The sequence below is a fragment of the Nycticebus coucang genome, chromosome 19 (assembly GCF_027406575.1).
Source record: "Nycticebus coucang isolate mNycCou1 chromosome 19, mNycCou1.pri, whole genome shotgun sequence".
In the NCBI taxonomy this organism is placed as follows: domain Eukaryota; kingdom Metazoa; phylum Chordata; class Mammalia; order Primates; family Lorisidae; genus Nycticebus; species Nycticebus coucang.
This window is the reverse complement of record NC_069798.1, coordinates 3,765,140-3,790,230: the sequence shown is the minus strand read 5'-3', so window position 1 is coordinate 3,790,230 and position 25,091 is coordinate 3,765,140. Positions and strand designations below refer to the sequence as shown.

The window sequence follows — 25,091 nt, the reverse complement described above, 5'->3', positions numbered from 1 at the left end:
TCTACAGGACTAGAACAAACTTTTAGGAAGACACGTCTATTTTTTCTTAATTTTGGGTCAAATTTTTGGATATTTATTGCTTTAAGTTGCACTGTAAATTGTGCTTAAATTAATAAATCATGAATGTTAAGACTTAACCTGTTTATCATTTGTCACATAGGACTTAAGAAGTTAAGTCTTCAGACTGTTTTCTCTTTGTTCTTTCACTAAATTATAAATAGAGTAAAATTCTGCAGTGATGTGTATTTATTTATATACAGCATGACCTGCATTATCAGTTGGGGAATACTAAAGTTCTTATGGGTTGAGGAGAGAATGAGGAACATTGTTGAAGTTGGGAGGAGAAGATTAGAGCATCATTTTTATTCTTCCAGCCTAGTCTCTCAGACAAGGCCACGAAAATGATGGATATTATATAACTGGGGAGTTCCTGGAGTCTCTCCCTCTGTCCTTGAAGTTCTAGTCAACTGCAGGTCTCAGGTTTATCCCCATTGATGTTAAGCCAAAGAATAATACATTTACCACCAGATGGCACAAGTCTAGTCAAGATCAGGATGGCTGGGATCTGCAGCTCGCCTGGAGGATTTCCCAGTTTGCTATGTGCATATTAGATCATTGTATTAACCTTATGGTAGAGTAAACTGCATGTTACATAATTGGAAGTTTTGGACCCCACTTAATACATTAAGGCAGGATTTTACAATTCTTAGAGGTTTACAGGTAGTTGGTGTCACTACGCAGTATGTTTATTTCTATGAAAATATTTATTATAAAAGAGAAGCTGCCACCCTAAGGGGAAACCATTCATACTTTTTAGAACAGCCATAAGCAAAAAGGTAATAACAAGTGTTGGCAAAGATATAAAGAAATTGAAACCTTCATACATTTGCTAATGGAAATGTGAAATGATACATCTGCTGTGGAAAAGAGTTTGGCGGTTCCACCAACCTAGCAGTTCGACTCCTAATTATTTACCAAAGAGAAATGAAAACATACATCCAGACAAAAACTTGAGTATGAATGTTTATGGCAGCATTTTTTTATATTGGCCCCAAAGTGGAAACAACTTGGAGGTGAAGCAAAAGTCCCTCTTTCCATCTTCCGGGATTGAGAATTAAATTGACGTAAGGCAAATAAACAGGAGAAAAATGTACAGATACAAGTTGTACATCACACAGGAACTCTCATAAAGACAGACCCAAAGAAGTAGCAAGACCTAAATTCTTTTATGCTAGGTTGAAAAAAGAAAGGCAACTGTGGACAAGTAAAATATATGAGGAGGCTAAAAGAAAGTGAAAGTTACCTTAACAAGTCTGTTTGTATAGGATTCTCTTGGCCTTGAGTCCCTATCTCTGGTCATAAGAATGTTTCTTTCTTCCTGTTACCAGGAGGACATCTTTCACAGGGGAGTTTTTTGATGTATTATGCAATGGAATATTGCTCCACCCTAATATGGAATAAAGTAATGTGTGCTACAGCATGGATGAACCTTGAAAACATTATGCTGGGTGAAAGAAGCCACACAAAAGACCATATATTGTATGAGTCTTTTATGTTAAGTGCTTTTAAGTAGGTAATGCATAGAGACAAAAGGTAGGTTAGTTGTTGCCAGGAGATAGAGGAAGGGACAGTGGGGAGTGACTGCTAACAGGTACAGAATTTCTTTTTGGAGTGATGAGAAATGTTCTGGGGGCAGTGCCCATAGCTTAGTGGGTAGGGCACCAGCTGGTGGGTTCACACTCAGCCTGGGCCTGCTAAACAACAATGACAACTAAAACAACAAAATAAATAAATAAAATAGCCGGGCGTTGCGGTGGGCACCTGTAATCCCAGCTGCAATGCCCGGGGAGGCTGAGGCAAGAGAATCACTTAAGCACAAGAATTTGAGGTTTCTGTGAGCTGTGATGCCACAGCACTCTACCAAGGGTGACATAATGAGACTCTGTCTCAAAAAAAAAAAAAAATGTTCTGGAATTAGTGTTGGTTGAACATCTTTGTAAATATACTGAAAGCTACTATTGTACTTTAAAAAATAATTTTAGGCTGAGCACAGTGGCTCATACCTGTAATTGTAACACTTTGGGAGTCCAAGGCAGAAGAATTTCTTGAGTTCAGGAGTTCAAGACCAGCCTGAACATGAGTGAGACCCCTTCTCTACTCCTGAGGAAAAATTAATTGGGTATGGTGGCCTGCACCTGTAGACCCAGCTACTAGGGAGGCTGAGGCAGGAGGATCACTTGAGCCCAGGAGTTTGAGGTTGCAGTGAGCCATGTTGATGCCACAACACTCTAGCAACAAACTGAGACTCTGTCTCAGAAAAAAAAAAAAAAGAAAGGAAACTACCAATTTGGAAAGAAAATTTATACTTTTGGAACACTGATTGTTCTCAAATTTCTCAAGCTTGCTGTGAACAAAAAGCTACTCAGATTCAGGTCTTTTAGTGTATTGGGGGTTTTTTATTTTAAAATAAATTTGTTGAAGATTGATTTTTTTTTTTTTTTAATTTTTTGTTCAACTAGGAAAAACTCATTGTATCCAATGAACAGGAAGTTCTACGAGTTCACTACAGAGCTGCAAGAACACTGGCAAATCAAACACTGCCATTTAGTGCTTGTACTGTTTTATTGGATGCAGAAGTATATAATGTGCCATTGGACTCTCAGGTAAAACATTCATTGATAACATTTAGAATGACTGCTTTCAAAAATAAAATTTGAGATTTTTTTAGAATATATGCCATCAAAGAAACTTGAATTCAACAGTCCTTAAAGCTCAAAGAAGATAACAACTTTTTCCAACCAGTGTACTTCCAAATCACCTGGTCTTCTGTTTTCTAAAGCAGATAATCACCACATACAAATGTGTTTAGCATAATTCCCTTACAGGTAACATGTAATTTGTTTCTAAAGTAGATGTTTATAAGTTAGTTCTGGCCATCAAGCTGCTTAAACACAGTATAGTCCGGTAGCACCTCTACGTTGTGATGGTACTAAAGCAGGGCCAGCCTCCTGTTTGGACCTTGAATCGTGGTGGAATACATTCATTGTGAAAAGACTAGAGCAGTATTTTCAATAAAGTTTACTGCCATGTAAAATTATATGAGTTCAGAACCAATCATAACAGTTAGAAGAATTTTTTATGCCTCATAAACCAGAATGAATTCATCAGTCAGAAGAAGGTAATGATTAAAATTTTTTAAATATAAACACAGAACGATTATCATTTAAAAAACGGAAATCCTTTTTTAAAGCAGACAAACTAGTAATACAAAGGATAGTAGGGAATATTACAGAAAAGGATTGTTAGCCCCCTCTGAGCTTTACTTGCTCATCTATAAAATCATTGATTTATAGATAAGTAGATGTCAGACTTTAGGGCACCACTTTATTTCAAGTGAAAAGTGTTTAGTGTTCTCTTCCCTGAAGAGACTGTTAAATTGTATAATTGCATCTTAAGAAAACTGTTAAAAAAAAACTGGAAAGGCCAAAGACTTTAAAAGATTTTAAAGGGAAGAATGGATGGTTTTTAACACTAAAATTAACCGTTCAACCACTTTGCTGGAGGCAGGACTAGATTATGTGCTTGCTACCTTGAGGTCTTTCTAAGTTTTGAGCAATTAGAGAGGAATGAAATCAATTTTAGAGCAACATAAGTGAAGCTTTATAATCAAGCTACAAGAAAGTCTTGAAGATTTCTAGTTCAGGTTGGTTGAGTAAACACACAACCTGTTTATTTCTTCTTCTTCCTCCCAAAACACATTGAAATGAAAAAAGACATAACAAAAATAAATACATAGCAGAGCTGGAAATTGAGGAGGGAAACTACTAAACCAAGAAATTTCTGATAAGTTATAAAACATATTGGTAATGAAATACAGCACAACTGAGGGATGCTGAGTCTCAAGTTAAATGAGAATTTCAAAAGTAAATGTATTTTCCCAGTAAATGCTCAGAATTATCCCACAAATCAGAAGCAAAAGATGATACCACCATAGTTTTAATAATTAAAGGACTGAAAACTTAATCCTTCTCTTGAGGAAAAAAAAATTTTTATGTCAAGCTAAAGAAATTACCCTAGACTATATTTTATTTTCTTAGATTTCTACCTAAGACTTATTTTCTTTGTTCTCTCCTAAAAGTAAGTGATATAAATTTTCTATTATAAAGAGATTTTGATACCTTGAGTAATTGTATCCTACTCCACATTTTCTTAGTGATCCAAGCCACATGATTTTAAATTCAAATTAAGTTTGATGAGATCCTTTTGTGGTTCATAACCGCATGAAAATTAGAGTTTTGTGAGATACACCTCTCTCAAAACTTGTTACTGTGTTGGCACATTTTGCATCTGGCCTGACATGGAAAAAAATTTTTAACTTGATAAGATACCAAAATGTGAGGCTTAATTCTCTTAATAGAGAAAATTATTCTAAAAGTATTTCCGCATTTTAGGGATTTAAATATGCCACCCTTTCACAGTATGGCACACATTTTGGGTGCAGGACGTACCTACAAGAGGGACTCTATCTAAAAAATTCAAATATTGTGATTTAGTTGTTTGTACTCTCACATCAACCTGAAATGAAAAAAAAAAGTAGAAAAGTCTATGGGAATAGCCTCTGAGGAACAAAGTGGGGAAAAATGTCTACTTTTTCTTGGGCTTGGGGCCATTATCCATGAGTCTAGTCTCTTATCATTACTTGTTCTTTTTCAGAATAAACTTGTAATATTTTTAAGAGATTCGGTAAGATTAAAATAGTCAGAACATCTTACTTGAAGACCAAAGATGAAGTGATAGCTGCTAAAAACTACAAATGTGAATTGTGGCTACCTGAGGCTTATGTGCCACTTTGGCAGTGCTGGTGGTAATAGCAGCAACAGCAGTCATTCGAGTGAGCGCTGGAATGAGTGCTTCCTGTATACCCACGCGTTGGGATGAGGGGTTTAGAAACACTCTTAATTCTTAAAACAAGCTTGAGAAAGGTAATCTTAATCCCATTTTATAGAGTAGAAAATTGAGAATGTATAATTAGTTCTAGATTACACCGTTACAGACCTGAAAATTGAAGATACTTTATTCCAAAACTGGTACTCAAGAGTTGATAATAGAGCCAGGCACAGTGGCTCAAGCCTGTGATCCTAAGCACTTTAGGAGGCTTGAGCTCAGGAGTTTGAGACCTGAGCAAGAACAAGACCCTGTCTCTACTAAAAATAAAAAAACTAGCCAGGGCGTTATGGTGGGTGCCTGAAGTCCAAGCTACTTTGGAGGCTAAGGCAAGAGGATCACTTGAGCCCAAGAGTTTGAGGTTGCTACAAGTTATGATGATACCACGGCACAGCACTGCACTCTACTCAGAGCAACAAAGCAAGACTCTGTCTCAAAAGAAAAAAAAAAAAAAAGTTGATAAGAATTTCTTTATAAGCACTACCAAGATTGGTCCTGGAAAAAATGTTGGAGAAGCAGCTGTCTCCCATCTAGATGCTTTTTCTCCCTACATAACATAAACTTTAATGTTGAAATTAAAGCTAAAATTTGGCTCGGCGCCTGTGACTCAGTGGCTAAGGCGCCAGCCACATGCACCTGAGTTGGCGGGTTCAAATCCAGCTCAGGCCTGCCAAACAGCAATGACACCTGCAACCAAAAAATAGCCAGGTATTGTGGCAGGCTCCTGTAGTCCCAGCTACTTGGGAGGCGGAGGCAAGAGAATCACTTGAGCCCAGGAGTTGGGAGGTTGCTGTGAGCTGTGATGCCACAGCACGCCACTCAGGGTGATAGCTTGAGGCTCTGTCTCAAAAAAAAAGAAATTAAAGCTGAAATTTAATAAACTATAATAATGTCACAGGCACAAATACCTCAAAACTTGCCTTTTTCAGATACATCTTTGACCCAGAGAGCAGTAGGATTCTTACAACTAAACTCAGCATCCTGTGAATTCTAATAACTAATCTGTCTACTTATTATGGAAAAAATAGCTTTATCAAATTTTAGCAGTTTCAGTTTATTTTTTATCTTTTTTGGTTTATGTTTTCATCATTACTAAAAGGGTATATGCCATAAAAAGATGTTATAAGGTTCATACCCGGCCCCGGCCAAAAACTGTAAAAAAATAAAAAAAGATAATGGCATATAGATTTTGAAATGGCTTATTGTGTAAAATTCAACTACTTTTAATGTTCTCTTTTAGTCTGATGACAGTAAAACTTCTGTGAGGGATCGCTTTAATGCAAGACAATTCATGTCTTGGTTACAAGATGTGGATGATAAATTTGACAAATTAAAGGTATGTATCCTTAAAAGTCAACTTAAATGTGTGCTTCCCACTTCTTCAACAGAAAGTACAGCTCTGCAGGAAGACATAATTAAGGGAAATACTAGCTAGTCATGAATCCCCCTACAAGCTCACAATTGGAAAGATAAAAGGAAATAAAGACCACAAGTCTATTTTAAGGACTAAGGTGGTATAAAAGATGAAACTGCCACAGAAAAAAAGTTTCCAGTGTGGGTCTTGGGTACCTGTCTTATAACAGCCATGTCACATGACAGAGTAGGAGAACAGTGTGAGAAGAAATATATGTTGTAAATCTGTAACATAAATTATTTGAGATTTTGAATCATTTCAAAACTTATTTCTCCCTAGATTTTCATGATTCCTCAATAATTTGAAATCTCATAATTTGAAAGAATATTTTCAAATTAAAGTCCTAAAGATGAAAGAGAAGTGGCAGACCCATAAATAGTTGGCATATATGTAAAAACAGGGTAAAACAGAAATGGATTCATAATCCAAACCCTTCTCCTGTTGGATCCATCTGAGTCCCTAAAGAAACTACAAATGAGATTAAATTTTAACAAAATAGCTAATTAACTCTTTTCTTCTTTTAAATAGACGTGTCTTCTAATGAGGCAACAACATGAAGCTGCGGCTTTAAATGCCGTCCAGAGATTAGAATGGCAGCTCAAACTCCAGGAACTTGATCCTGCCACCTACAAATCTATCAGCATTTATGAAATCCAGGAGTTTTATGTTCCCCTTGTTGATGTTAATGACGACTTTGAATTGACTCCTATATAGCCCTTACTTCCTGATGGTATCATCCTAAACTGCTGATGATCAAGCGTTCTACTGTGGAACGCTGCCTTTTGACAAAAAGACTGATGGTATGCCTTTACAGTTGCTGGTCAAGTTCGATTAAAGTTGGGGTATGTGGTATACACTGTCATTTTATAAAAATGAAGAGAGTTCTTATGGGTCCTAGATCCAAACACAGTTTCTAACAAAACCATTATTTATATTGGTGAAAGGTAACTATTGCATTAAGAGCACGTTGGCAGACCGTGGGAAGTATTTAGAAAGTTAAGAGGCTAACAGCGCTGGAAGTTGTTAGCACTCTAAGTAACGAGATAACCACTAGTATTCAAATCTCTTTCAGGTTTTAATAAAAATATATCAGTAAACTGAAAGGTTCAATTCCTACCAAATAGTTTCTAATGTGGGAGAAAAACTTGGCACAAAATTTCTTCAGTTTATTATATCTGTAAATTAACTGTACAGTTTTCTTTTTGAAAGTTTTAATATTGTCTTTTTAATAACTTATTTTATACATATTGTGCAGATGTAAATCTTGTAATTAATGGTCAAAACGTATACAAAGGGATCGATAGTCAAAACTTGTAAAAAAAAAAAAAAATGTAAAACTGTTTGTCTAATGTTTTATTGGACCAAAGTTGTAGTTTGTATGGAGTGTAGTAGTAGTGTTTTCAGGTAGCAAAACTTTTAAATAAGGCATGCATGTGTTTGAGTTAGCTTGTTTTCATTAGCATAACGGTAATCATTGTGACTTAGTTGTATTGCATGCTTCCTATAATTTAACTCTCTCCACATGGATGCCTGGAACAGTTTAAGGCATTTCATGCTAGTCTCCTATGATAAAACCTGTGACTTACTGTGTTGGACATATTATTTAGAATTAGTCACATAAAGAAACTTAGCTCTTTTTTCATCTCACAGTAGAGCCTGTTTTCCCTTGGGGGAAAAAAATGCCTTTGAATGAAAATTCTGAAATTGTAAATGTCTATTTTAATACTCAACTATGAAAGAATCTGTGAATATATGTAAATATGTTTAATAAATTTTATTGGTCATGTTAAATCATTGTAAAACTTTTTTACATTGCTTAAATTTAATGTTTTAAGCTTAATAACCTTTGCACTTTTAAAATAAAAACTGAGTACACAAATATTTAGTAGAAAATAAGTAAAAGAAATTTAGGAATATTCTAATCAATCTCAAGTATTTATGAAAATTTGATTAATATGTTTTTTTACTCGGATCAAGATGTAAAATTTAATTTACAAAGTTTTATAATTGAAATAAGATTTGGTATGCTGTTTTATAATTTTAAAAATCAGCAATATACTTAGAAAAAGTCCAATTTCTCCTATAACATATAAATTAAATATTCAGGAATTTTTCAGATCTGAAACCCGCTGCTGAACATGTTAAATGTTTTTGAAAGGAAAATTAGGTTAATGTAAAATTCATTGTAAGTATGTGAGGTAAAATTTATGAAATTTTCCACAATACTTTCTTGAATTAAAAATAATACTGAATGTTTTCTTCTGGAGAAAAGCAGAGCAACTATATGAGAAATGAAGCTTGCAAGGTGGAAATCCCAACTAATGGGAGAGAATGTAAAAGTTTTTGAGTGCAAAGGTACATATTAAGCTTAGGGATTGAATTTTTACATCAATTTATATTTTAATTCTTACTGTACTTGGCATGCACAATAAAGCAGCACGTGTAAAAAAAATACACAGTGCAAGGACTTTATTATAAAGGTTGGATGTAGTTTTCTTTAGAAATGTAGGTGAGAGATTTTGGCCTCTTTTATTAGATAAATGGGGCCAGAAAGGCAGGGTAGATTTTAAAGCACTGGTTTTGTTGAAGTTTAGTTTATTAAGGCTGGGAACATTAAAAGCTAATTTATAAAGCAATACTTTTTAATAAGAAAAACTTAATGCAAAGTTTGTTTATACTTTTGCCTAAAAAGGAAATTTGATGAGATAGTGTGACAAGTCATAAAAGTCAAAAACCAGATTTTTTGAGCATTGATGCTATAAAAAAATCAGAGAGGGTTAATCTTATAGATCATTTTGTTATGATGGTCCAACCAGAGAAGGGGCAATAGCACTGGCCCAAACAAAACACGGTTCAGAAGAGAAAAGCAGGAATCTGGTGAATGTTAATCATTCCAGCTTTTTAGTCTTAACCACAGGTCTCACCCTCTTCATTGGTACCTCAAAAAGCTGGAGCCTCCCTGCCATGATTCTGCTTCTACAAATTTCCTTTGTAAAGTGACTCAAAGCTAATCATGATAACTTAAAAGACATGTTAATGCCTTCTCATGGGAAATTTATTATCAAGTAAGTAGTTACAGGCTTTTGGTAATAAAGATATTCCAAAGCTCTGAAATGCTACAAAAAAACTTAGAATGGGAGTATATGCTTAAAATGGTTTTGGGTTGATCCTGAAAGAAAAATAAAGGATGGTTTAATCAGTGATACTTTTTAAACTATTCAAATATCATGAACAAGATACTAAATTGTACCTAAGGATTTGTATTTCTTTAAATCTTGTTCTAAATCATATCTGTTTAATAAATGACTAGTTGATATTTGTGCATGTTATTTAATAAAGAGTTATATTTTTATAGAAAAAATAAGAGTGAAATGTGTGCTAAATGTTTTTTACTTATTTTTTCCCTCTCGTATGATCATGAGGCAGCTAGCAAAATTGCAGAACTATTTATCTTGGGAAAACAGCCACCTGCTAAAGAATAGTCTTTCTAGTTAAAATCTATTCGGTAATAAGAGGTCTCACAAATTAATTTTTAAGTACAGGCATACTGCAAAGATAACCACAGGTTCAGTTCCATAGCACCACAGTAAAGCATATTGGCAATAAAGTAAGTCATGGATTTTTTCATTTCCTAGTACACACTATACTGTAGCCTGTTCGGTATGCAATAGCATTGTGTCTAAAATGCAGTGTACATACCTTAATTTAAAAAATACTTCATTGCTAACAAAATGAGCACGTACTGTTGGAAAAATGGCAACAGACTTGCTTGTCGCAGGCAGGTTCGCCACAAACCTTCATGTATGCCTGTATTACACAGGCTATAAACTTTCTAAGTGCAAAAATCTTCCAAGACCCCAGGAAGCTCATTTTAATGGAACTTAAGAACTACAGTTAGGAAACCAGGTGCAGAGTTAAGAAGCCCAGATTTTTTATATAGGAATTGACTGTTTAAAACAGTCAATGAGATAGTCTTCCCATTTTAAATTTAAAGAACGCATTTTCACCATTTAAAAATTTTTCAACTATCTAAGGCAAAAAGACTGTTACAAGAGATGATATTTGGAAAGGGTGTGTGACTAGTGGTTGAAATATCTTGTAGTTCATCTTTCTTCTAGTGGTTTCTTGGGAGTCATCTTTGTACCTAAAATAAAGTTTTATTTATTTTGTTTTTTCTTTTTTTGAGTTTTCCTTTAAGCCTCCACAGGTTTAAAATTTTCCACCCATCCAAAATTTCAAGTCATTAAAACCAGGATTCAGGGTGGCACCTGTGGCTCAGTCGGTAAGGTGCTGGCCCCATATACCGAGGGTGGCGGGTTCAAACCCGGCCCTGGCCGAACTGCAACAACAAAAAAAAAAACCAGGATTCATAGAAGAAACTGAGGCAAATTAAGTTTGAACAATTTCATTAGTCAGAATGGCTAAAAATCTAGAATTACAAATATTAGCAATAGCAAAAAGTACAACTAGAAAGATTGCTGGATTTTTCTAGTCATTAAATGCTATACAGTATTTACAAATAATATTTTTGTACAAGTACTGTATCACCATAAGAGAAAATAACATAAAAAATTTTAACCTAAGGATAAACAGTGTTTGCATGAAGATTCAGTTTTATTAGGTTCATTACTCAGAAAATATATAAAGCACATTTAACTCCATTGATGTTTTTAAATGCATTTTTTAAAAACTGTATTCCAGATCCAAGTTATTCAACTAATACTAGAGCTTTTAGGTAGCCATCTTCCTCAGTTTTTAAAAAAAAATTTGCTGTGGACATACATGAAACATGATGTGGTATAGCACGTTTACAGATTGAAAAGCACCACCTGTGTACCCGTAAGAGCACCTAACAGAACCTTTCTCCTCAGTTTTTCTTTTAATTATAATCTGTATCCAATAAAGATACATAGATCTTTCAGTGGTTTGGAAAATCCTAAATAAATGTAGACACTTGTGTCACAATCACCCAGATCAGACCATAAAACATTTCTGTTGGGCGGCGCCTGTGGCTCAGTCGGTAAGGCGCCGGCCCCATATACCGAGGGTGGCGGGTTCAAACCCGGCCCCGGCCAAACTGCAACCAAAAAATAGCCGGGCGTTGTGGTAGGCGCCTGTAGTCCCAGTTACTCGGGAGGCTGAGGCAGAAGAATCACTTAAGCCCAGGAGTTGGAGGTTGCTGTGAGCTGTGTGAGGCCACGGCACTCTACGGAGGGCCATAAAGTGAGACTCCGTCTCTACAAAAAAAAAAAAAAAATTTCTGTTATCCCAGAAGCTTCTCATCCTTCCTGTCAGTACCCCAAAGGCAACCACTGCACTGTTTGTACCTAGTGACGTCACAGGAATGGTATTGGACAGCATATACTCTGTCTGCCCTCTTTTTTTTTATTTTTTTATTTTTATTATTTTATTTATTTATTTATTTTTTTTTATTTTGTCTGCCCTCTTTCAAAAGAAGGTTTTGAAACTTACCCATGTCGTATATATCAGTAATGAGTAGTAATTTATTAATGAGTAGTATATTGTACAAATTTGTTTATTCATTTTCTTGTTGGCAGTATTTGGATTGTTTCTGGCTTGGGATTATTGTGAATAAACATGCTCTGACTATACAAGCACTTTTTGTGGATATATTTTTTCATTTCTCTTGGGTAAATACCATGGAGTATAATTACTAGGTAATAGAGTAGTTAAGTGTGTTTTCCTTTATTAGAACTAACTTCTCAAAAGTGGTTGTACCATTTTATACCTCTGCCAAAGATCAGTAAAAAGGCCCACTTGTTTAATCTCCATCAGTATTTGGTATTGTCAGTCTTCAATTTTAGCCATTCTAGTGGATGTATAGTGGTATCTTTGGTTTTAATTTTCATTTCTCCGATTGAGTTTGAGCATACCATTGGTACATCTATTGAGTTATCATTTTATTGATTCATAGAATCCTTTATATATATTCTGCCTTGAGTCCTTTGTTAGATACCGTTGTCATGGATGTTTTTGACCAATATGTGGCTTACCGTGCCATTTTTCCTTTTTTTTTTTTTTTTAAGAGATGGGATCTCACTGTGTTCCCCAGGTGGGACTCCAACTCCAGGGCTCAAGCAATCCTCCCATCTCAGCCCGCGAAGTAGCTAGGACTGTAGACAGGAGCCATAGTGCCTGGCTTCTTATTCCTGAATGACTAGTTTCCTCACTTTTTTAAAGCACTTTTACACTGCCATGATATTCTCAGAATGTTTAGTGGATATCTGACCAGTCAAAAAAAAAGCAATTTTTTCCCTTTTATTAGTAGCAACCATGAGTACACAACAACACCTTTAAGTCTTGGAAACACCACCTATATTCCTTTTAAAGCTACTAGGAGTTAAGTATGAGAAGTTTTTAAGACCCCTTCCCAAATTACCCATTTGTTATTTCTTGACTCTTTCCATATTGCCTAGGTTGTAGACTCTGTCTCAAAAAAAAAAAAAAGAAATTGTAACCTTTTACTAACTGTGGTCTTAAGAAAAGTTATTCTTGGAAAAAAGAAAAAGTGAAGAAGCACCTACAGGATGGAAGAAAATATTTGCAAACTACCCATCTGACAAGGGATTAATAACTATAATATACAAAGAGCTAAAACAAATCAATGGGAAAAAATCAAATAATCTGGTTTAAAAATGGACAAATGATCTGAATATACATTTCTCAAAACAACACATACAGGCCAGGCAGTGGCTAACACTTCTAATCTTAGCACTCAGGAAGGGCTAGGCAGGTGGATTACTTCACTTCAGGAATTTGAGACCAGCCTGAGCAAGAGTTAAATCCCATCTCTAGTAAAAATACAAAAACTACCTGGTGTGGTGGTGGGTTTCTGTAGTCCCAGCTACTCAGGAGACTGAGGGAAGAGGTTTGCTCAAGCCCAAGAGTTTGAGGTTGCTGTGAGCTGCAACGGCACTCTACCCAGGTGACAGTGAGACTCTGTCTCAAAAAAAAAAAAAAAAAAAAAAATTGGCAACAGGCATATGAAAAAATGTTCAATATCATTCATCATCAAAGAAATGCAAATCAAACTACAATGAGGCCAGGTGTGATGGCTCATGCCTGTAATCCTAGCATTCTGAGAGGCTGAAGTAGGAAGATCACTTAAGTCCAGGAGTACTGGCTCGGCGCCTGTGGCTCAAGCGGCTAAGGTGCCAGCCACATACACCTGAGCTAGTGGGTTCGAATCCAGCCCAGGCCCGCCAAACAACAATGATGGCTGCAACCAAAAAATAGCCGGGTGTTGTGGCGGGCACCTGTAGTCCCAGCTACTTGGAAGGCTGAGGCAAGAGAATCCCTTAAGCCCAGGAGTTGGAGGTTGTGTGACGCCATGGCACTCTACCCAGGGTGACAGCTTGAGACTCTGTCTCAAAAAAAAGATAAATGCTGAAATCAATAAATAGATAACTGAAAAGCCATAGATAAAAATTAATAAAACCAAAACTTTGTTCTTTCAAAAAGATAAATAAAACAAATAGCCAGCAATGGAGGGAGGTGTAGAGAAGATACAAACTATCAATATATTATATTAAATGAGTGAGTAGACATAATTTGAATGAAATAGATAAATTCTTTGAAAGACACAATCTACCAAATCTCACCCAAGGAAAAATAGATAATCTGATAGTCTTGTATCTGTTAAAGAAAATGAATTTGCATTTAACATCCTTCCCACAAAGAAACCTCCAGGCCTAAGTCGCTTCACTGGTGAATTCTACCAAGCATTTTAGGGAGAAATAATAACCAATTCTATACAAATTAGAAAATAGAAGAAAAATCCATAAAAAAAGAAGAAAGAATGCTTCCCAGCTCATGTTAAGAGACTGGCAATCCTATACCAAAAACGAACCAAAAAAAATCACAAGAAAACTACAGAGTAACATTCCTTGTGAATATAGTTCACAAGGAATAATTGTAAATAATTTTAAAAATTATTTTAAAAGATTGAACAAACCAAATATAGCAACTTATCAGAACAGTAATACATCATGTCAAAGTGGGGTTTATCCCAGGAATACAAGGTTCAACATTTGAAAATCAAGGCCAGGCACAGGCATCAAAATAGGGTCCCAGTATGACCCCTATTTATTTATTTTTATTTATTTATTTATTTATTTTTGAGACAGAGTCTCAGCTGTTGCCCTAGGTAGAGTGCTGTGGCATTACAGCTCACAGCAATCTCAAACTCTTGGGCTCAAGCAATTCTCTTGCCTCAGCCTCCCAAGTAGCTGGGACTACAGGCACCCGCCACAACGCCCAGCTGTTTTTTTTTTGTTGCAGTTGTCATTGTTGTTGCCTGGGCTGGGTTTGAACCCACGAGCCTTGGTGTATGTGGCCACTGCCCTCCCCACTGAGCTACAGGTGCTGCCCTGACCCCTATCCAGATTTAAAAGCCAATTTAGAGCCAGCTAGTTTCCACAGCACAATGTTCACACTTTTGTTGGAGAATTTGTTCATTCTCTCATTTGTTGTTTATTTATAGCTGTTTGTTTACAACTCTCCCTCTCTGTCCTTGGTCTTGCTTCCCTATGTATCTATGAAATTAAATAACCTAAACCTAAAGCTGTTGGAACTTTAAATTATTATTATTATTATTTTTTTTTTTTTCAGTTTTTGACCAGGGCTGTGTTTGAACCAGCCACCTCTGGTATGTGGGGTTGGTGCCCTACTCCTTGAGCCACAGGCACTGCCCGGAACTTTAAATTATTTGGAGCCTTAGGAGGACTGTGGCTATGCAGCCTGGGTCATATTCTCAGTATTTTGCTTGGGAAGTGCACGTGTGTAGTCACGCTCCTGATTATAACAATGTGATACTTGACTTTTTTTTTTTTTTTTTGAGACAGAGTCTCACTCTGTCACCCTTGGTAGAGTGCTATGGCATCACAGCTCACAGCAACCTCAAACTCTAGGGCTTAAGCGATTCTCTTGCCTCAGCCTCCCAAGTAGCTGGGACTACAGGCGCCCACCACAATGCCTGGCTATTTTTTGGTTGCAGTTGTGGTTGTTTAGCTGATCTGGGCCAGGCTCGAACCCACCAGCCTTGGTGCATGTGGCTGGTGCTGTAACCACTGTACTACAGGCGCCAAGCCGATAAATTTGACATTTTATTATCAGGAAAGTAGCCATAATTGGCTCCAATCCAAAGGCTAGCCTAGGCCTACCAATAGTGGTTCCAACTGAAATTTAAACATGGCCTGTGGCTGCAACTTCTGCTTTTTCTTCACCTATAAATGATTAGGAAGACCCAGCAGCACCAGAGGCAAGACCTCCTGAGATCTTTAGGACTCCTCAGAGAGTAATGAAGTGACCTTCCTCAGATCGTGGTGATCTGTAACCAACCAAATCACTGTAACATATGCACTGCTCTTCCTTGGAAAGTGTTGAAATCCTGCTAAAATAATGGTTCTCAACCTGTGGGTAGCAACCCCTTTGTAACAGTGAAAATACATCCTGCATATCAGATATTTACATTATGATTCATAACAGTAGCAAAATTATGGTTTGAAGTAGCAACGCAAATAATTTTATGGTTGGGGATCACCACAACATGAGGAGCTGTATTAAAGGGCCGCGGCATTAGGAAGGTTAAGAACCACTGTGCCAAAACCCCTCTATCTCAGCCTTGGGAAGGTGACCCCATCTGTTTAGCATCTGTGTTTCCTGGTGGCTATTTTTAACATTTGCACTCAAGTAAATTCCATATTTAATCAGATTTTCTGATTCTGATTACTTGAGGTTGATACATCTTTAGTGCTGAGGCCTGTGCTGGACACACGGCTGGCGCTCAGTGAGTGTGCTGACACTGGAGGCCTGACTCCCATCCTTGTGTCTCCTGCTCACATTTCCTCAGCTGCGCCAGGAGGAGGTTGGACGGCATGGTCCTAGGGGCTCTTTCCATTCTCATGTGGTTGGACACTCTCTGGGGAACAGCTGGGCTGTCATTTGGATGACCATGGGAAGCCCGTGGAGCTCCCCACTTCTGATCCTGCCCTGCGTGTCCTGACACTCTGGTGTCTGTGCCATAACTGGAATCAAAGCCTCTCCTGCTGCTTCCATGTTCAAATTTCAGTTGGAACCACCATTGGTAGGCCCAGGCTAGCATTTGGATTGGAGCCAATTATCCCTACTTTTCCTGATAATAAAATGTCAAATATCACATTGCTATAATCAGGAACGTGACTACACATATGCACTTCCCAAGCAAAATAGTAAGAAGGGCTCATCACATGGTAATTGCAGACCCCTGAGCCTGATCCACACCTGGACAATAGGGCCACCTCATAACACCCAGGACCAGGGCTGCAGGGGCTGAGTCTCAGCCATGGCGTCTATTGCCTTGCCCCCACCTTGTGTTCATTCCACTGACTTTTTCATTTTTTATTCCAAGTATATCTGGGCTTTTAAAAAAAACAATATTGGGTGGTGCTTGTGGCTCAGTGAGTGGAGCACCGGCCCCATATACCGAGGGTGGCGGGTTCAAACCCGGCCCGGCCGAACTGCAACAAAAAATATCCAGGCGTTGTGGCGGGCGCCTGTAGTCCCAGCTGCTCGGGAGGCTGAGGCAGGAGAATCGCGGAAGCCCAAGAGTTGGAGGTTGCTGTGAGTCCTGTGACGTCATGGCACTCTACCGAGGGCGGTAAAGTGAGACTCTGTCTCTATCAAAAAAAAAAAAAAATTTTTTTTAAAAATAAAAAATAAACAATATTCAATGAGCTAAGGAACTGGATAACTCAAGTGCAGAACTTAAGACAATCTGAGCCACATTATTTTGGCCCCTTATAGAAAGGCCAAAGGCAGGTGGTGCCTGTGGCTCAAAGGAGTAGGGCTCCAAACCCAGCCCTGGCCAAAAACTGCAAAAAAAAAAAAAGAAAGGCCAAAGGCTTCTGTGTCACACGCTATTTAGGAATGGTTTCCAATTTTTGCATGGTTCCAAGGACAATGCCTCCCACACCACATGAGGGACCATGAGTTGCCTTCCCTTCGTCTCTCTATTGCTTTGCAACCTTTACATTTGAAACTCTCCCAAAGTGTAGACTTCTCTCACTAGCCGCTCCCTCTCCTGGGGAATACACCCATTCACTGACATACTAGCTTCCCCTACATTTAAATCTCCAGTTCAAACATCCTCTCTGAGCACCAAACCCCGTGTCTGGCAACCTAGCCAACATTTCCATCTGGACGCTTGATGAACATCTCAGACTTGACGTGACCCACACTTTTGATACCCTCCCTAAACCTGCTCTGTCCCCCTCTTTTCCAGTTCACCAAACAGCACTCAAGAGCTTAAGCCAGAATCCTGCTCAATCTACCACTCTCTTCCCCTTCCCCTCTCCTGCTTCCACCAAACCTTCTTTCTACTGAAAATGCACGTTCAGATCCTGTTCCACTGCCTCAGCTGCAGTCCAAACCAGCCCGATCCCAACAGCCTAACTGCTCTCCTGGCTTTGGCCTCTTCCCCCTTCAAACTGATTGTCCACATAGTGGCCAGAGTCAGTCTTTTATTTTTTTTTTGTAGAGACAGAGTCTCACTTTATGGCCCTCGGTAGAGTGCCGTGGCCTCACACAGCTCACAGCAACCTCCAACTCCTGGGCTTAAGCGATTCTCCTGCCTCAGCCTCCCGAGTAGCTGGGACTACAGGCGCCCGCCACAACGCCCAGCTATTTTTTGGTTGCAGTTCAGCCGGGGCCGGGTTTGAACCCGCCACCCTCGGTATATGGGGCCGGCGCCTTACCGACTGAGCCACAGGCGCCGCCCCAGAGTCAGTCTTTTAAGAACATGAATCTCTCCTTGCCTCGTCCTGCTTAAATGCCTTTGGTGCAGATGCACTTGGAAGCCTCCTGCCCTTCCTCTTTACCCTCAACCTGTGGCTGTCCCCTCTGCCTCTTTCCCTGGCTCTGGCTTCCCTGTCACCTCCATGGAGGTGAAGCTTCCATGTTCTCAGAAGTGCAGCCTGAAGATGGGACTAAATTTCTTTAATTTTATGAGAAAACTGGAATGGATGAGGAGTTGCTTCTCAAGGATGAGCAAAGAAAGTGGTTTCTCGAGATGGCTTCTATTCTTGGAGAAGACGCTGTGAGCACCGTTGAAATGACAACAAAAGATCTAGAATATTACATAAACTTAAGTCTGAAAGGATTGACTCCAATTCGAAAGACGTTCTACTGTAAGTAAATTGCTATCAAACAGCACTGCATTCTACATTGAAATCCTCTATGAAAGGAAGAGTCAAGAGACGTGGTAACTTTATGGTTGCATTATTTTAAGAAGTTGCCACAGTTATCCCAACTTCCAACCATCACCCTTATCAGTCAACAGCCAACACTGAGGCAAGATGGTTCACCTACAAAAAGGTTAGAACTCCCTAAAGGCTCAGATGATCATTAACAATTTTTTTTTTTTTTTTTTTGCAGTTTTGGCCAGGGCTGGGTTTGAACCCGCCACCCCCGGTATATGGGGCCAGCGCCCTACTCCCTGAGCCGCAGGCACTGCCTGATTATTAACAATTTTTAACGATAAAATATTTTTGAAGTAATGTGTGTATGTTTCTTACACAGAGTTCCATTGCACACATAATAGACTACGGTACGGTGCTGACGTGGTGTGGATGTTTAGCTCCTCCAGATTGCATGGTGAAATTTGATCCCCACTGTTGGATGTGTGGCCTGGTGGGAGGTGTTTGGGTCATGGGCGTGGATCCTTTGCTGTGGAAATCAGTGAGTTCTCACTATTAGTTCTCACTGTTAGAAGATCCAGTTGTCAAAGGAGCCTGGTGCCTCCTCCTCCCCCTCATCCCTCCTCCCAGAAGCCCTGAGATCAGACTTTCAGAATTAGTGTTGCAGATGAAGATTGTTAACATGGATATATCTGATTCTCTGTGGGGAGCAGTATCTAGGGTGAAATGGAAGGGCTCTCATGATGAAGTTCTATCATGTTTGGATTTCCCCCTGCTAAGCATATTAGACTTCTGTAATCAGGGCAGGGGTGGGGAGCTAAAATGAAAATAAATTCATAAATATATCAAATAAAAAGCTATAGAGTTTGTACCAAATCTATCAGGCAACAATAAGCCACACAGAAATACTGCACTTCATAAAGCCTTAGAGGCTTTTTGCTTGTTTGTTTGTTTATTTAAGACAGAATTTCACTTTGTCCTCCAGGCTGGAGTGCAGTGGTGGCATCATAGCTCACAGCAACCTCAAACTCCTGGGCTCAAGAGATCCTTCTTCCTCAGCCTCCCAAGTAGCTGGGACTACAGGTTTACACCACCATGCCTGGTTAATTTTTTTTTTTTGTTTGTTTTTTTGGCCGGGGCTGGGTTTGAACCCGCCACCTCCGGCATATGGGCACCCTATTCCTTGAGCCACAGGCGCCGCCCTGATTTTTTAAAAGTTTTTTGTAGAGATGTAGGTTCGTTTATTGCTCAGGCTAGTTTTGAACTCCTGGCTTCAAGTGCTCATGTCCAGGCCTCCCAAAGTGCTGGGATTATAAAGCTGAGACTTATAGAGATTTTTAAGAACATTTGTAAGTATCTGTATAGCCCTTGCTAACCCTTTGCAAATGTCTATTGCTGAAGGAGCATTTTCTCTCAGTAGGAAGGGGCCTGCACACTTTCTTCTCCAGGGTTAGCTGACAATCCTGTAGCCCCCAGACCCTAGCCTCACTTTTACCTGGTGGTTTAGGGAATTACAGAGGATTCTAGAATCACAAATAAAACAAACCAAAAACATCCTCAAGAATTCCTTTAAAAAAAAAAAAAAGAATTCCTTTTTTTTTTCTTATTTAAAAACAGGAAGAATTGAGAGGTTTTTGGAGGTAACTGCTTTTCTTTTCTCATTCTTCTGATCCTCTTATTTGCAATAAGAGGGCTTCTCCCAGCTCAGTAAGTAGGGCACCAGCCACATGCACCCGGAGCTGGCGGGTTTGAATCCAGCCTGGGCCCACCAAACAGCAATGACAACTATAACCAAAAAAATAGCTGGCCGTGGTGGCGAGTGCCTGTGGTCCCAGTTATGTGGGAGGCTGAGGCAAGAGTATCGCTTTAGTCCAAGAGTTTGAGGTTGCTGTGAGCTGTGACGCCACAGTACGCTGCTGAAGGTGACAGTGAAACTCTGTCTCAAGAAAAAAAAGCGGGAGCTGGGGGCTTCTCCTCACACAGGCTTCCACCGTCAGCACATCTTCCCTCCCACATGAGCAGGATGAGAGGCTGAGAAACTGTAACTCACTTTATAGGAATAAACCAGATCCACTAACTCAGTTGATTCACCCTAGTGGAAGGAAGTAAGAATGGGAATACAGATTGCAAACCAGAATCCTAGCCTGCCAGAGGGAGCTCAGGGGAGATTGTGGTTTTCCTGCCCCAACTGGCTGTAGGGCCACATGCTGGAAATCCTCTCTTCCTGGACCTTCACCCTGCCTCTTGCAGGTCCTAACCATGTCCTTATAGAACCAGCTTTGTGGAGCCCAGAAGTAGAGAATCCACTTAGCCTATGCCTCAGCCTCTCCTTTCACTCCTTCTCTGGGGTGGATTGGCTGGGGCAAGGGAAGGCCCAGAGTTGAGAGTGTACAAACCACCAGCAACAAGAGTGAATTCTAAATCAGCAATTCACAAACTATGATTGTTCTTCGTATGATACATTGTACTCCAGGCAGAAAGCTGTGGCTCCTACCACTACAGCAAAGATGGTGGCTCAGTGAGTAGGGCGCCGGCCCCCCATGCCCAGGGTGGCGGGTTCAAACCCAGTCCCGGCCAAACTGCAACAAAAAAATAGCCGGGCGTTGTGGCGGGCGCCTGTAGTCCCAGCTGCTCGGGAGACTGAGGCAAGAGAATTGCGTAAGCCCTAGAGTTAGAGGTTGCTGTGAGCTGTGTGACATCATGGCACTCTACCTGAGGGCGGTACAGTGAAACTCTGTCTCTACAAAAAAAAAAAAAAAGATTTCCACATCCTCACTTGTGAATGTGTGGTCTCGTATGGCAAAGAGACTTGGCAGATGTGATTAAGTGAAGGATATGGAGATGGGGAGAGTATCCAGGATTATCCAGGTGGGCCTGATATAATCACAATGTATGAGGGGTCAGAGTCAAGACATGGAGAGGTGATATGGTATGTCAACTCAAAAATCATAAGATCTGGCGGGCGAGGAGGCTCACACCTGTAATACCAGCACTTGGGAGGCCGAGGCAGGTGGATTGCCTGAGCTCAAGAGTTCGAGATCAGCCTGAGCAATAGCGAGACCCCCGTCTCTTAAAAATAGCCGGGCGTTGTGGCGGGCACCTGTACTTCCCAGCTACTCGGGAGGCTGAGGCAAGAAAATCACTTAAGCCCAGAGTTTGAGGTTGCTGTGAGATATGACACCAGAGCACTCTACTGAGGGCGACAAAGTGAAACTATGTCTCAAAAAAAAAATCACAAGATCTCTAAATTAGAAGCAGCCTTTACTTCTTATAAAGGGTTGTAACCAACAAGGTGGCCATTCTGAAAGGCTGAGAAGGAGAGCCGCCAGCTGGAGACCAGAGACCTTGACACTTCCAAGGAGGAGGGGTTGGGGCAGGGATATAAGCTGCAAAGGTTGGCCAAGTGTACATACTCAACAGGTTACAGGAGGAGCTATATATACTCATGAAGCGGGTTGGAAAGCATGCATATTAAATGAATATGCATGTTACTAAACAAATATGCATTTTACATATGGCCAGTGTTCAATTTGAAGAGGAAACATAATACTGAAATATTGAAATGTATTACAATTAGGCCTTATAAGTGAAAAGTTCTTCAGGACGCAAAAGCTCTCAAATATGCAACCTCTGTAAAACTGGCCAGAACCTGTCCATGGTCTGTGGTCTTCTAATTAGAAGAAAGTTACTAAAATCAGCCTCTTGTCCAAACAAAGCTGTAGTTATGGCAATGAGGGTCAGTGTCTGGTGATGAGGTTGTAAATTGTTTTAATATTGTTGATCTTAAGGCCAGTGCTTGTTTAGCTGTTAGAGAAAAAGAAAAATGTTGTGACAGAACACAGTTTATTCTTTAAATGTAGGTGTGTGTCAATGATGAGAGAGACTTCACCTAACGAATGCATCAGTGTAATCTTATTCCTTGTACCTTTAATGAATCCCAAACAATTAAAAAAAAAAAATACAAAGTCAGAGAGCAGAGATTAAGGCAGGAAAGGGCGTGCCCAACACTGGCTGCAAAAAGGAGGTGGGGGCAGGCAGAACAAACTGGTTAGCTGAGTTAGCACATGAAAGGTGGTGTGTGTTTAGACCTGGGGTCTCTTCTCCACTCTGGGAGAGGGACGTGTTTTGCTCTTTCAGATGTATTTTCCTTTGTGTGCTTTTGTTCCACAATAAATGTATGGTGATGGTGAAAAACAAAAACACCAAAACCTAAAACCAACCATTATGAATACAAAAAATAAATAAGCAAAATAAAATAAATGTAGATGTGTGTGTGACTTAACCCTTATCTGGCATAGCGTTAAGTCTTCTTTATAATTTGGTATCTTATTGTCACAAAGAGTCCGTTCTGTCAGTCTTATAATCTCTATTTGAACATTAACACTGGTCAGTTGTTGTGTTTAAACAAACCACAAAAGGGAGAAGGCGTAACGAGGTGGGTCTAAGCTCTCCATGGCTGGGAACTCAGTTTCTCAGGTCTTTCTGGGTTCTTCATCAAAAGGGGGCCATTCCATTGGTTGTAGGCTTAGAATTTTATTTTTAGTTTACAGATAGAAAAGTTGAGACAAAAGGCCAGAAAAAGGATGAGGACAAGTAGTGATCTGAAAATGCTAAAAAAATAACTGCATACCCATAGAAGAGAAAAACACAACTGAACTCACATGGAGGAGAGGGTTAGGAGGGAAAAGGAAAAGGGGAGGAGGCAGGAGGATTGGTAAAGTTTCACCTACTGGGCACAATGTGAGGGCATACAGCACAGTGAATGGCTCCACGACAACTTGAACCTTACCTTAGAAATGCAAACAATGTAACCTAATCATTTGTACCTTCACATTAATCTGAAATAAAAATAAAAATACAGAAAATGCTAAAGCTGCTAGCCTTGAGATAAAGGGAGGGGCCACAGTCTGAGCACTGCAGATGGCCTGTGGAAACCAGAAGGGCTAGACAGATTCTTCCCCTAGGCCTCCAGAAAGAAAACAGCCCAAATTACACCCTGATGTCAGGACTTCTGGCCTCCAGAACTGTAAGGTAAAACATTTATGTTTTATTTATGCCACTAAACTTTGTGATAATTTGCTACAGCAGCATCAGGAAACTGATGCTACCACCTTGCTGTGGCTGGCTAAGAGTCACCATCGCATCTGATTGAAGTTACATTAGGTGGATGGGCACATTTGGCTTTTTCTTTTTTTTTTTTTTGAAACAAAGTCTCAAGCCCTGGATAGAGTGCTGTGGCTTCACAGTTCACAGCAACCTCCAGCTCTTGGGCTTAAGCGATTCACTTGCCTGAGCCTCCCAGGTAGCTGGGACTACAGGCGCTCACCACAATGCCTGGCTATTTTTTTTTTTTTCTTTTTTGGTTGTAGTTATCATTGTTGTTTGGCAGGCTGGGGATAGATTTGAACCTGCCAGCTCCAGTGTATGTGGCTGTCGCCCTAGCCGCTGAGCTACAGGTGCTGAGCCACACATTTGGCCTTTTTGTCAGACTCTATTAAGAAACTCTGTGGCTGGCTCAGCGCCCATAGTTCAGTGGTTAGGGTGTCGGCCACTTACACTGAAGCTGGAGGGTTCAAACCCAGACTGGGCCTGCTAAACAACAACTACAACAAAAAAATAGCAGGGCATTGGGGTGGGGTGGGGTGCCTGTAGTCTCAGCTACTTGGGAGGCTGAGGCAAGACAATCACTTAAGCCCAAGAGTTTGAAGTTGCTATGAGCTGTGACACCACAACACTCTACTGAGGGTGACGATGTTAGACTCTCTCTCTCAAACAAAACAAAACAAAATAAAAAGAAGTTCTATGGCTCTGCAAGTTATCCTCTAATGGCTTCTGATAAATTAAAATAGCCACTGCACTGACCCCAGATTCTCAAAAGGCCAACTCTGGGTCTAACAGCGCTTGTTATCCCACTGAGGGCTCAACCTCCATTTGACCTTTTTGGGCCTGTTAAAGAGGATCTTTAATTTAAATAAAAAATAACTGGATTTTTTTTCTTATTATCAAAGTAATACAAGGAAAGACATCAGAAAATGCATATGAGTAAAAAGAAGAAACATCATTAACAATAAACCATACTCCATCTCACTGAGATAACTGCGGCTAACACCATGCTTACCTTTCTAGACCTCTTAAAATAATTGTGCATGCACAATTTAAAAAATCAATCATTCTAAAAATACATACAGTACTTTAAAATTTGTATGTACCATGAATATTTTCCACGTTAACAACCTTCATCTGCAACACCAATTCTCAGAGTCTGATCTGGGGGCCTCTGGGAGAAGTCAACATTATATTTAGGATATTCAAAATTATTTTAATTTTAAGACATGATTTGCCTTTTTTAGCCTCTTTCTCTCACAAATCTACAGTAAAATGTCCTAGAGGGTAGGTAGTATGATATTGCAACAGTTTATATACAGAAGCAGGTATATAAATAGAACTGCCTTCTATTAATTTTGACATTAAAGAAAATAGTGGAGTGGAACTAAAAACATTCCACTCTTCTCACTGTTTTGAACTATATACTTATTTTT

The 25,091-nt window shown here is 39.4% G+C and overlaps 1 protein-coding gene and 1 pseudogene across 9 annotated transcripts in view; both read left to right on the top strand.

Moving 5' to 3' along the window:
• Positions 1-9,724, top strand: part of ANKRD12 (ankyrin repeat domain 12) — a 125,158-nt gene extending 115,434 nt beyond the window's left edge. For all 9 annotated transcript variants that reach the window (XM_053572036.1, XM_053572034.1, XM_053572033.1 and 6 more), the window contains 3 exons: positions 2,520-2,663; positions 6,185-6,280; positions 6,887-9,724. In XM_053572036.1, coding sequence (XP_053428011.1) covers positions 2,520-2,663; positions 6,185-6,280; positions 6,887-7,072 — 426 coding nt within the window. In that variant the 3' untranslated portion in view covers positions 7,073-9,724. The remainder of the gene's footprint in view (positions 1-2,519; positions 2,664-6,184; positions 6,281-6,886) is intronic.
• On the top strand, positions 4,258-4,353 carry LOC128572224 (uncharacterized; annotated as a pseudogene).
• Positions 9,725-25,091: the final 15,367 nt, after the last annotated feature.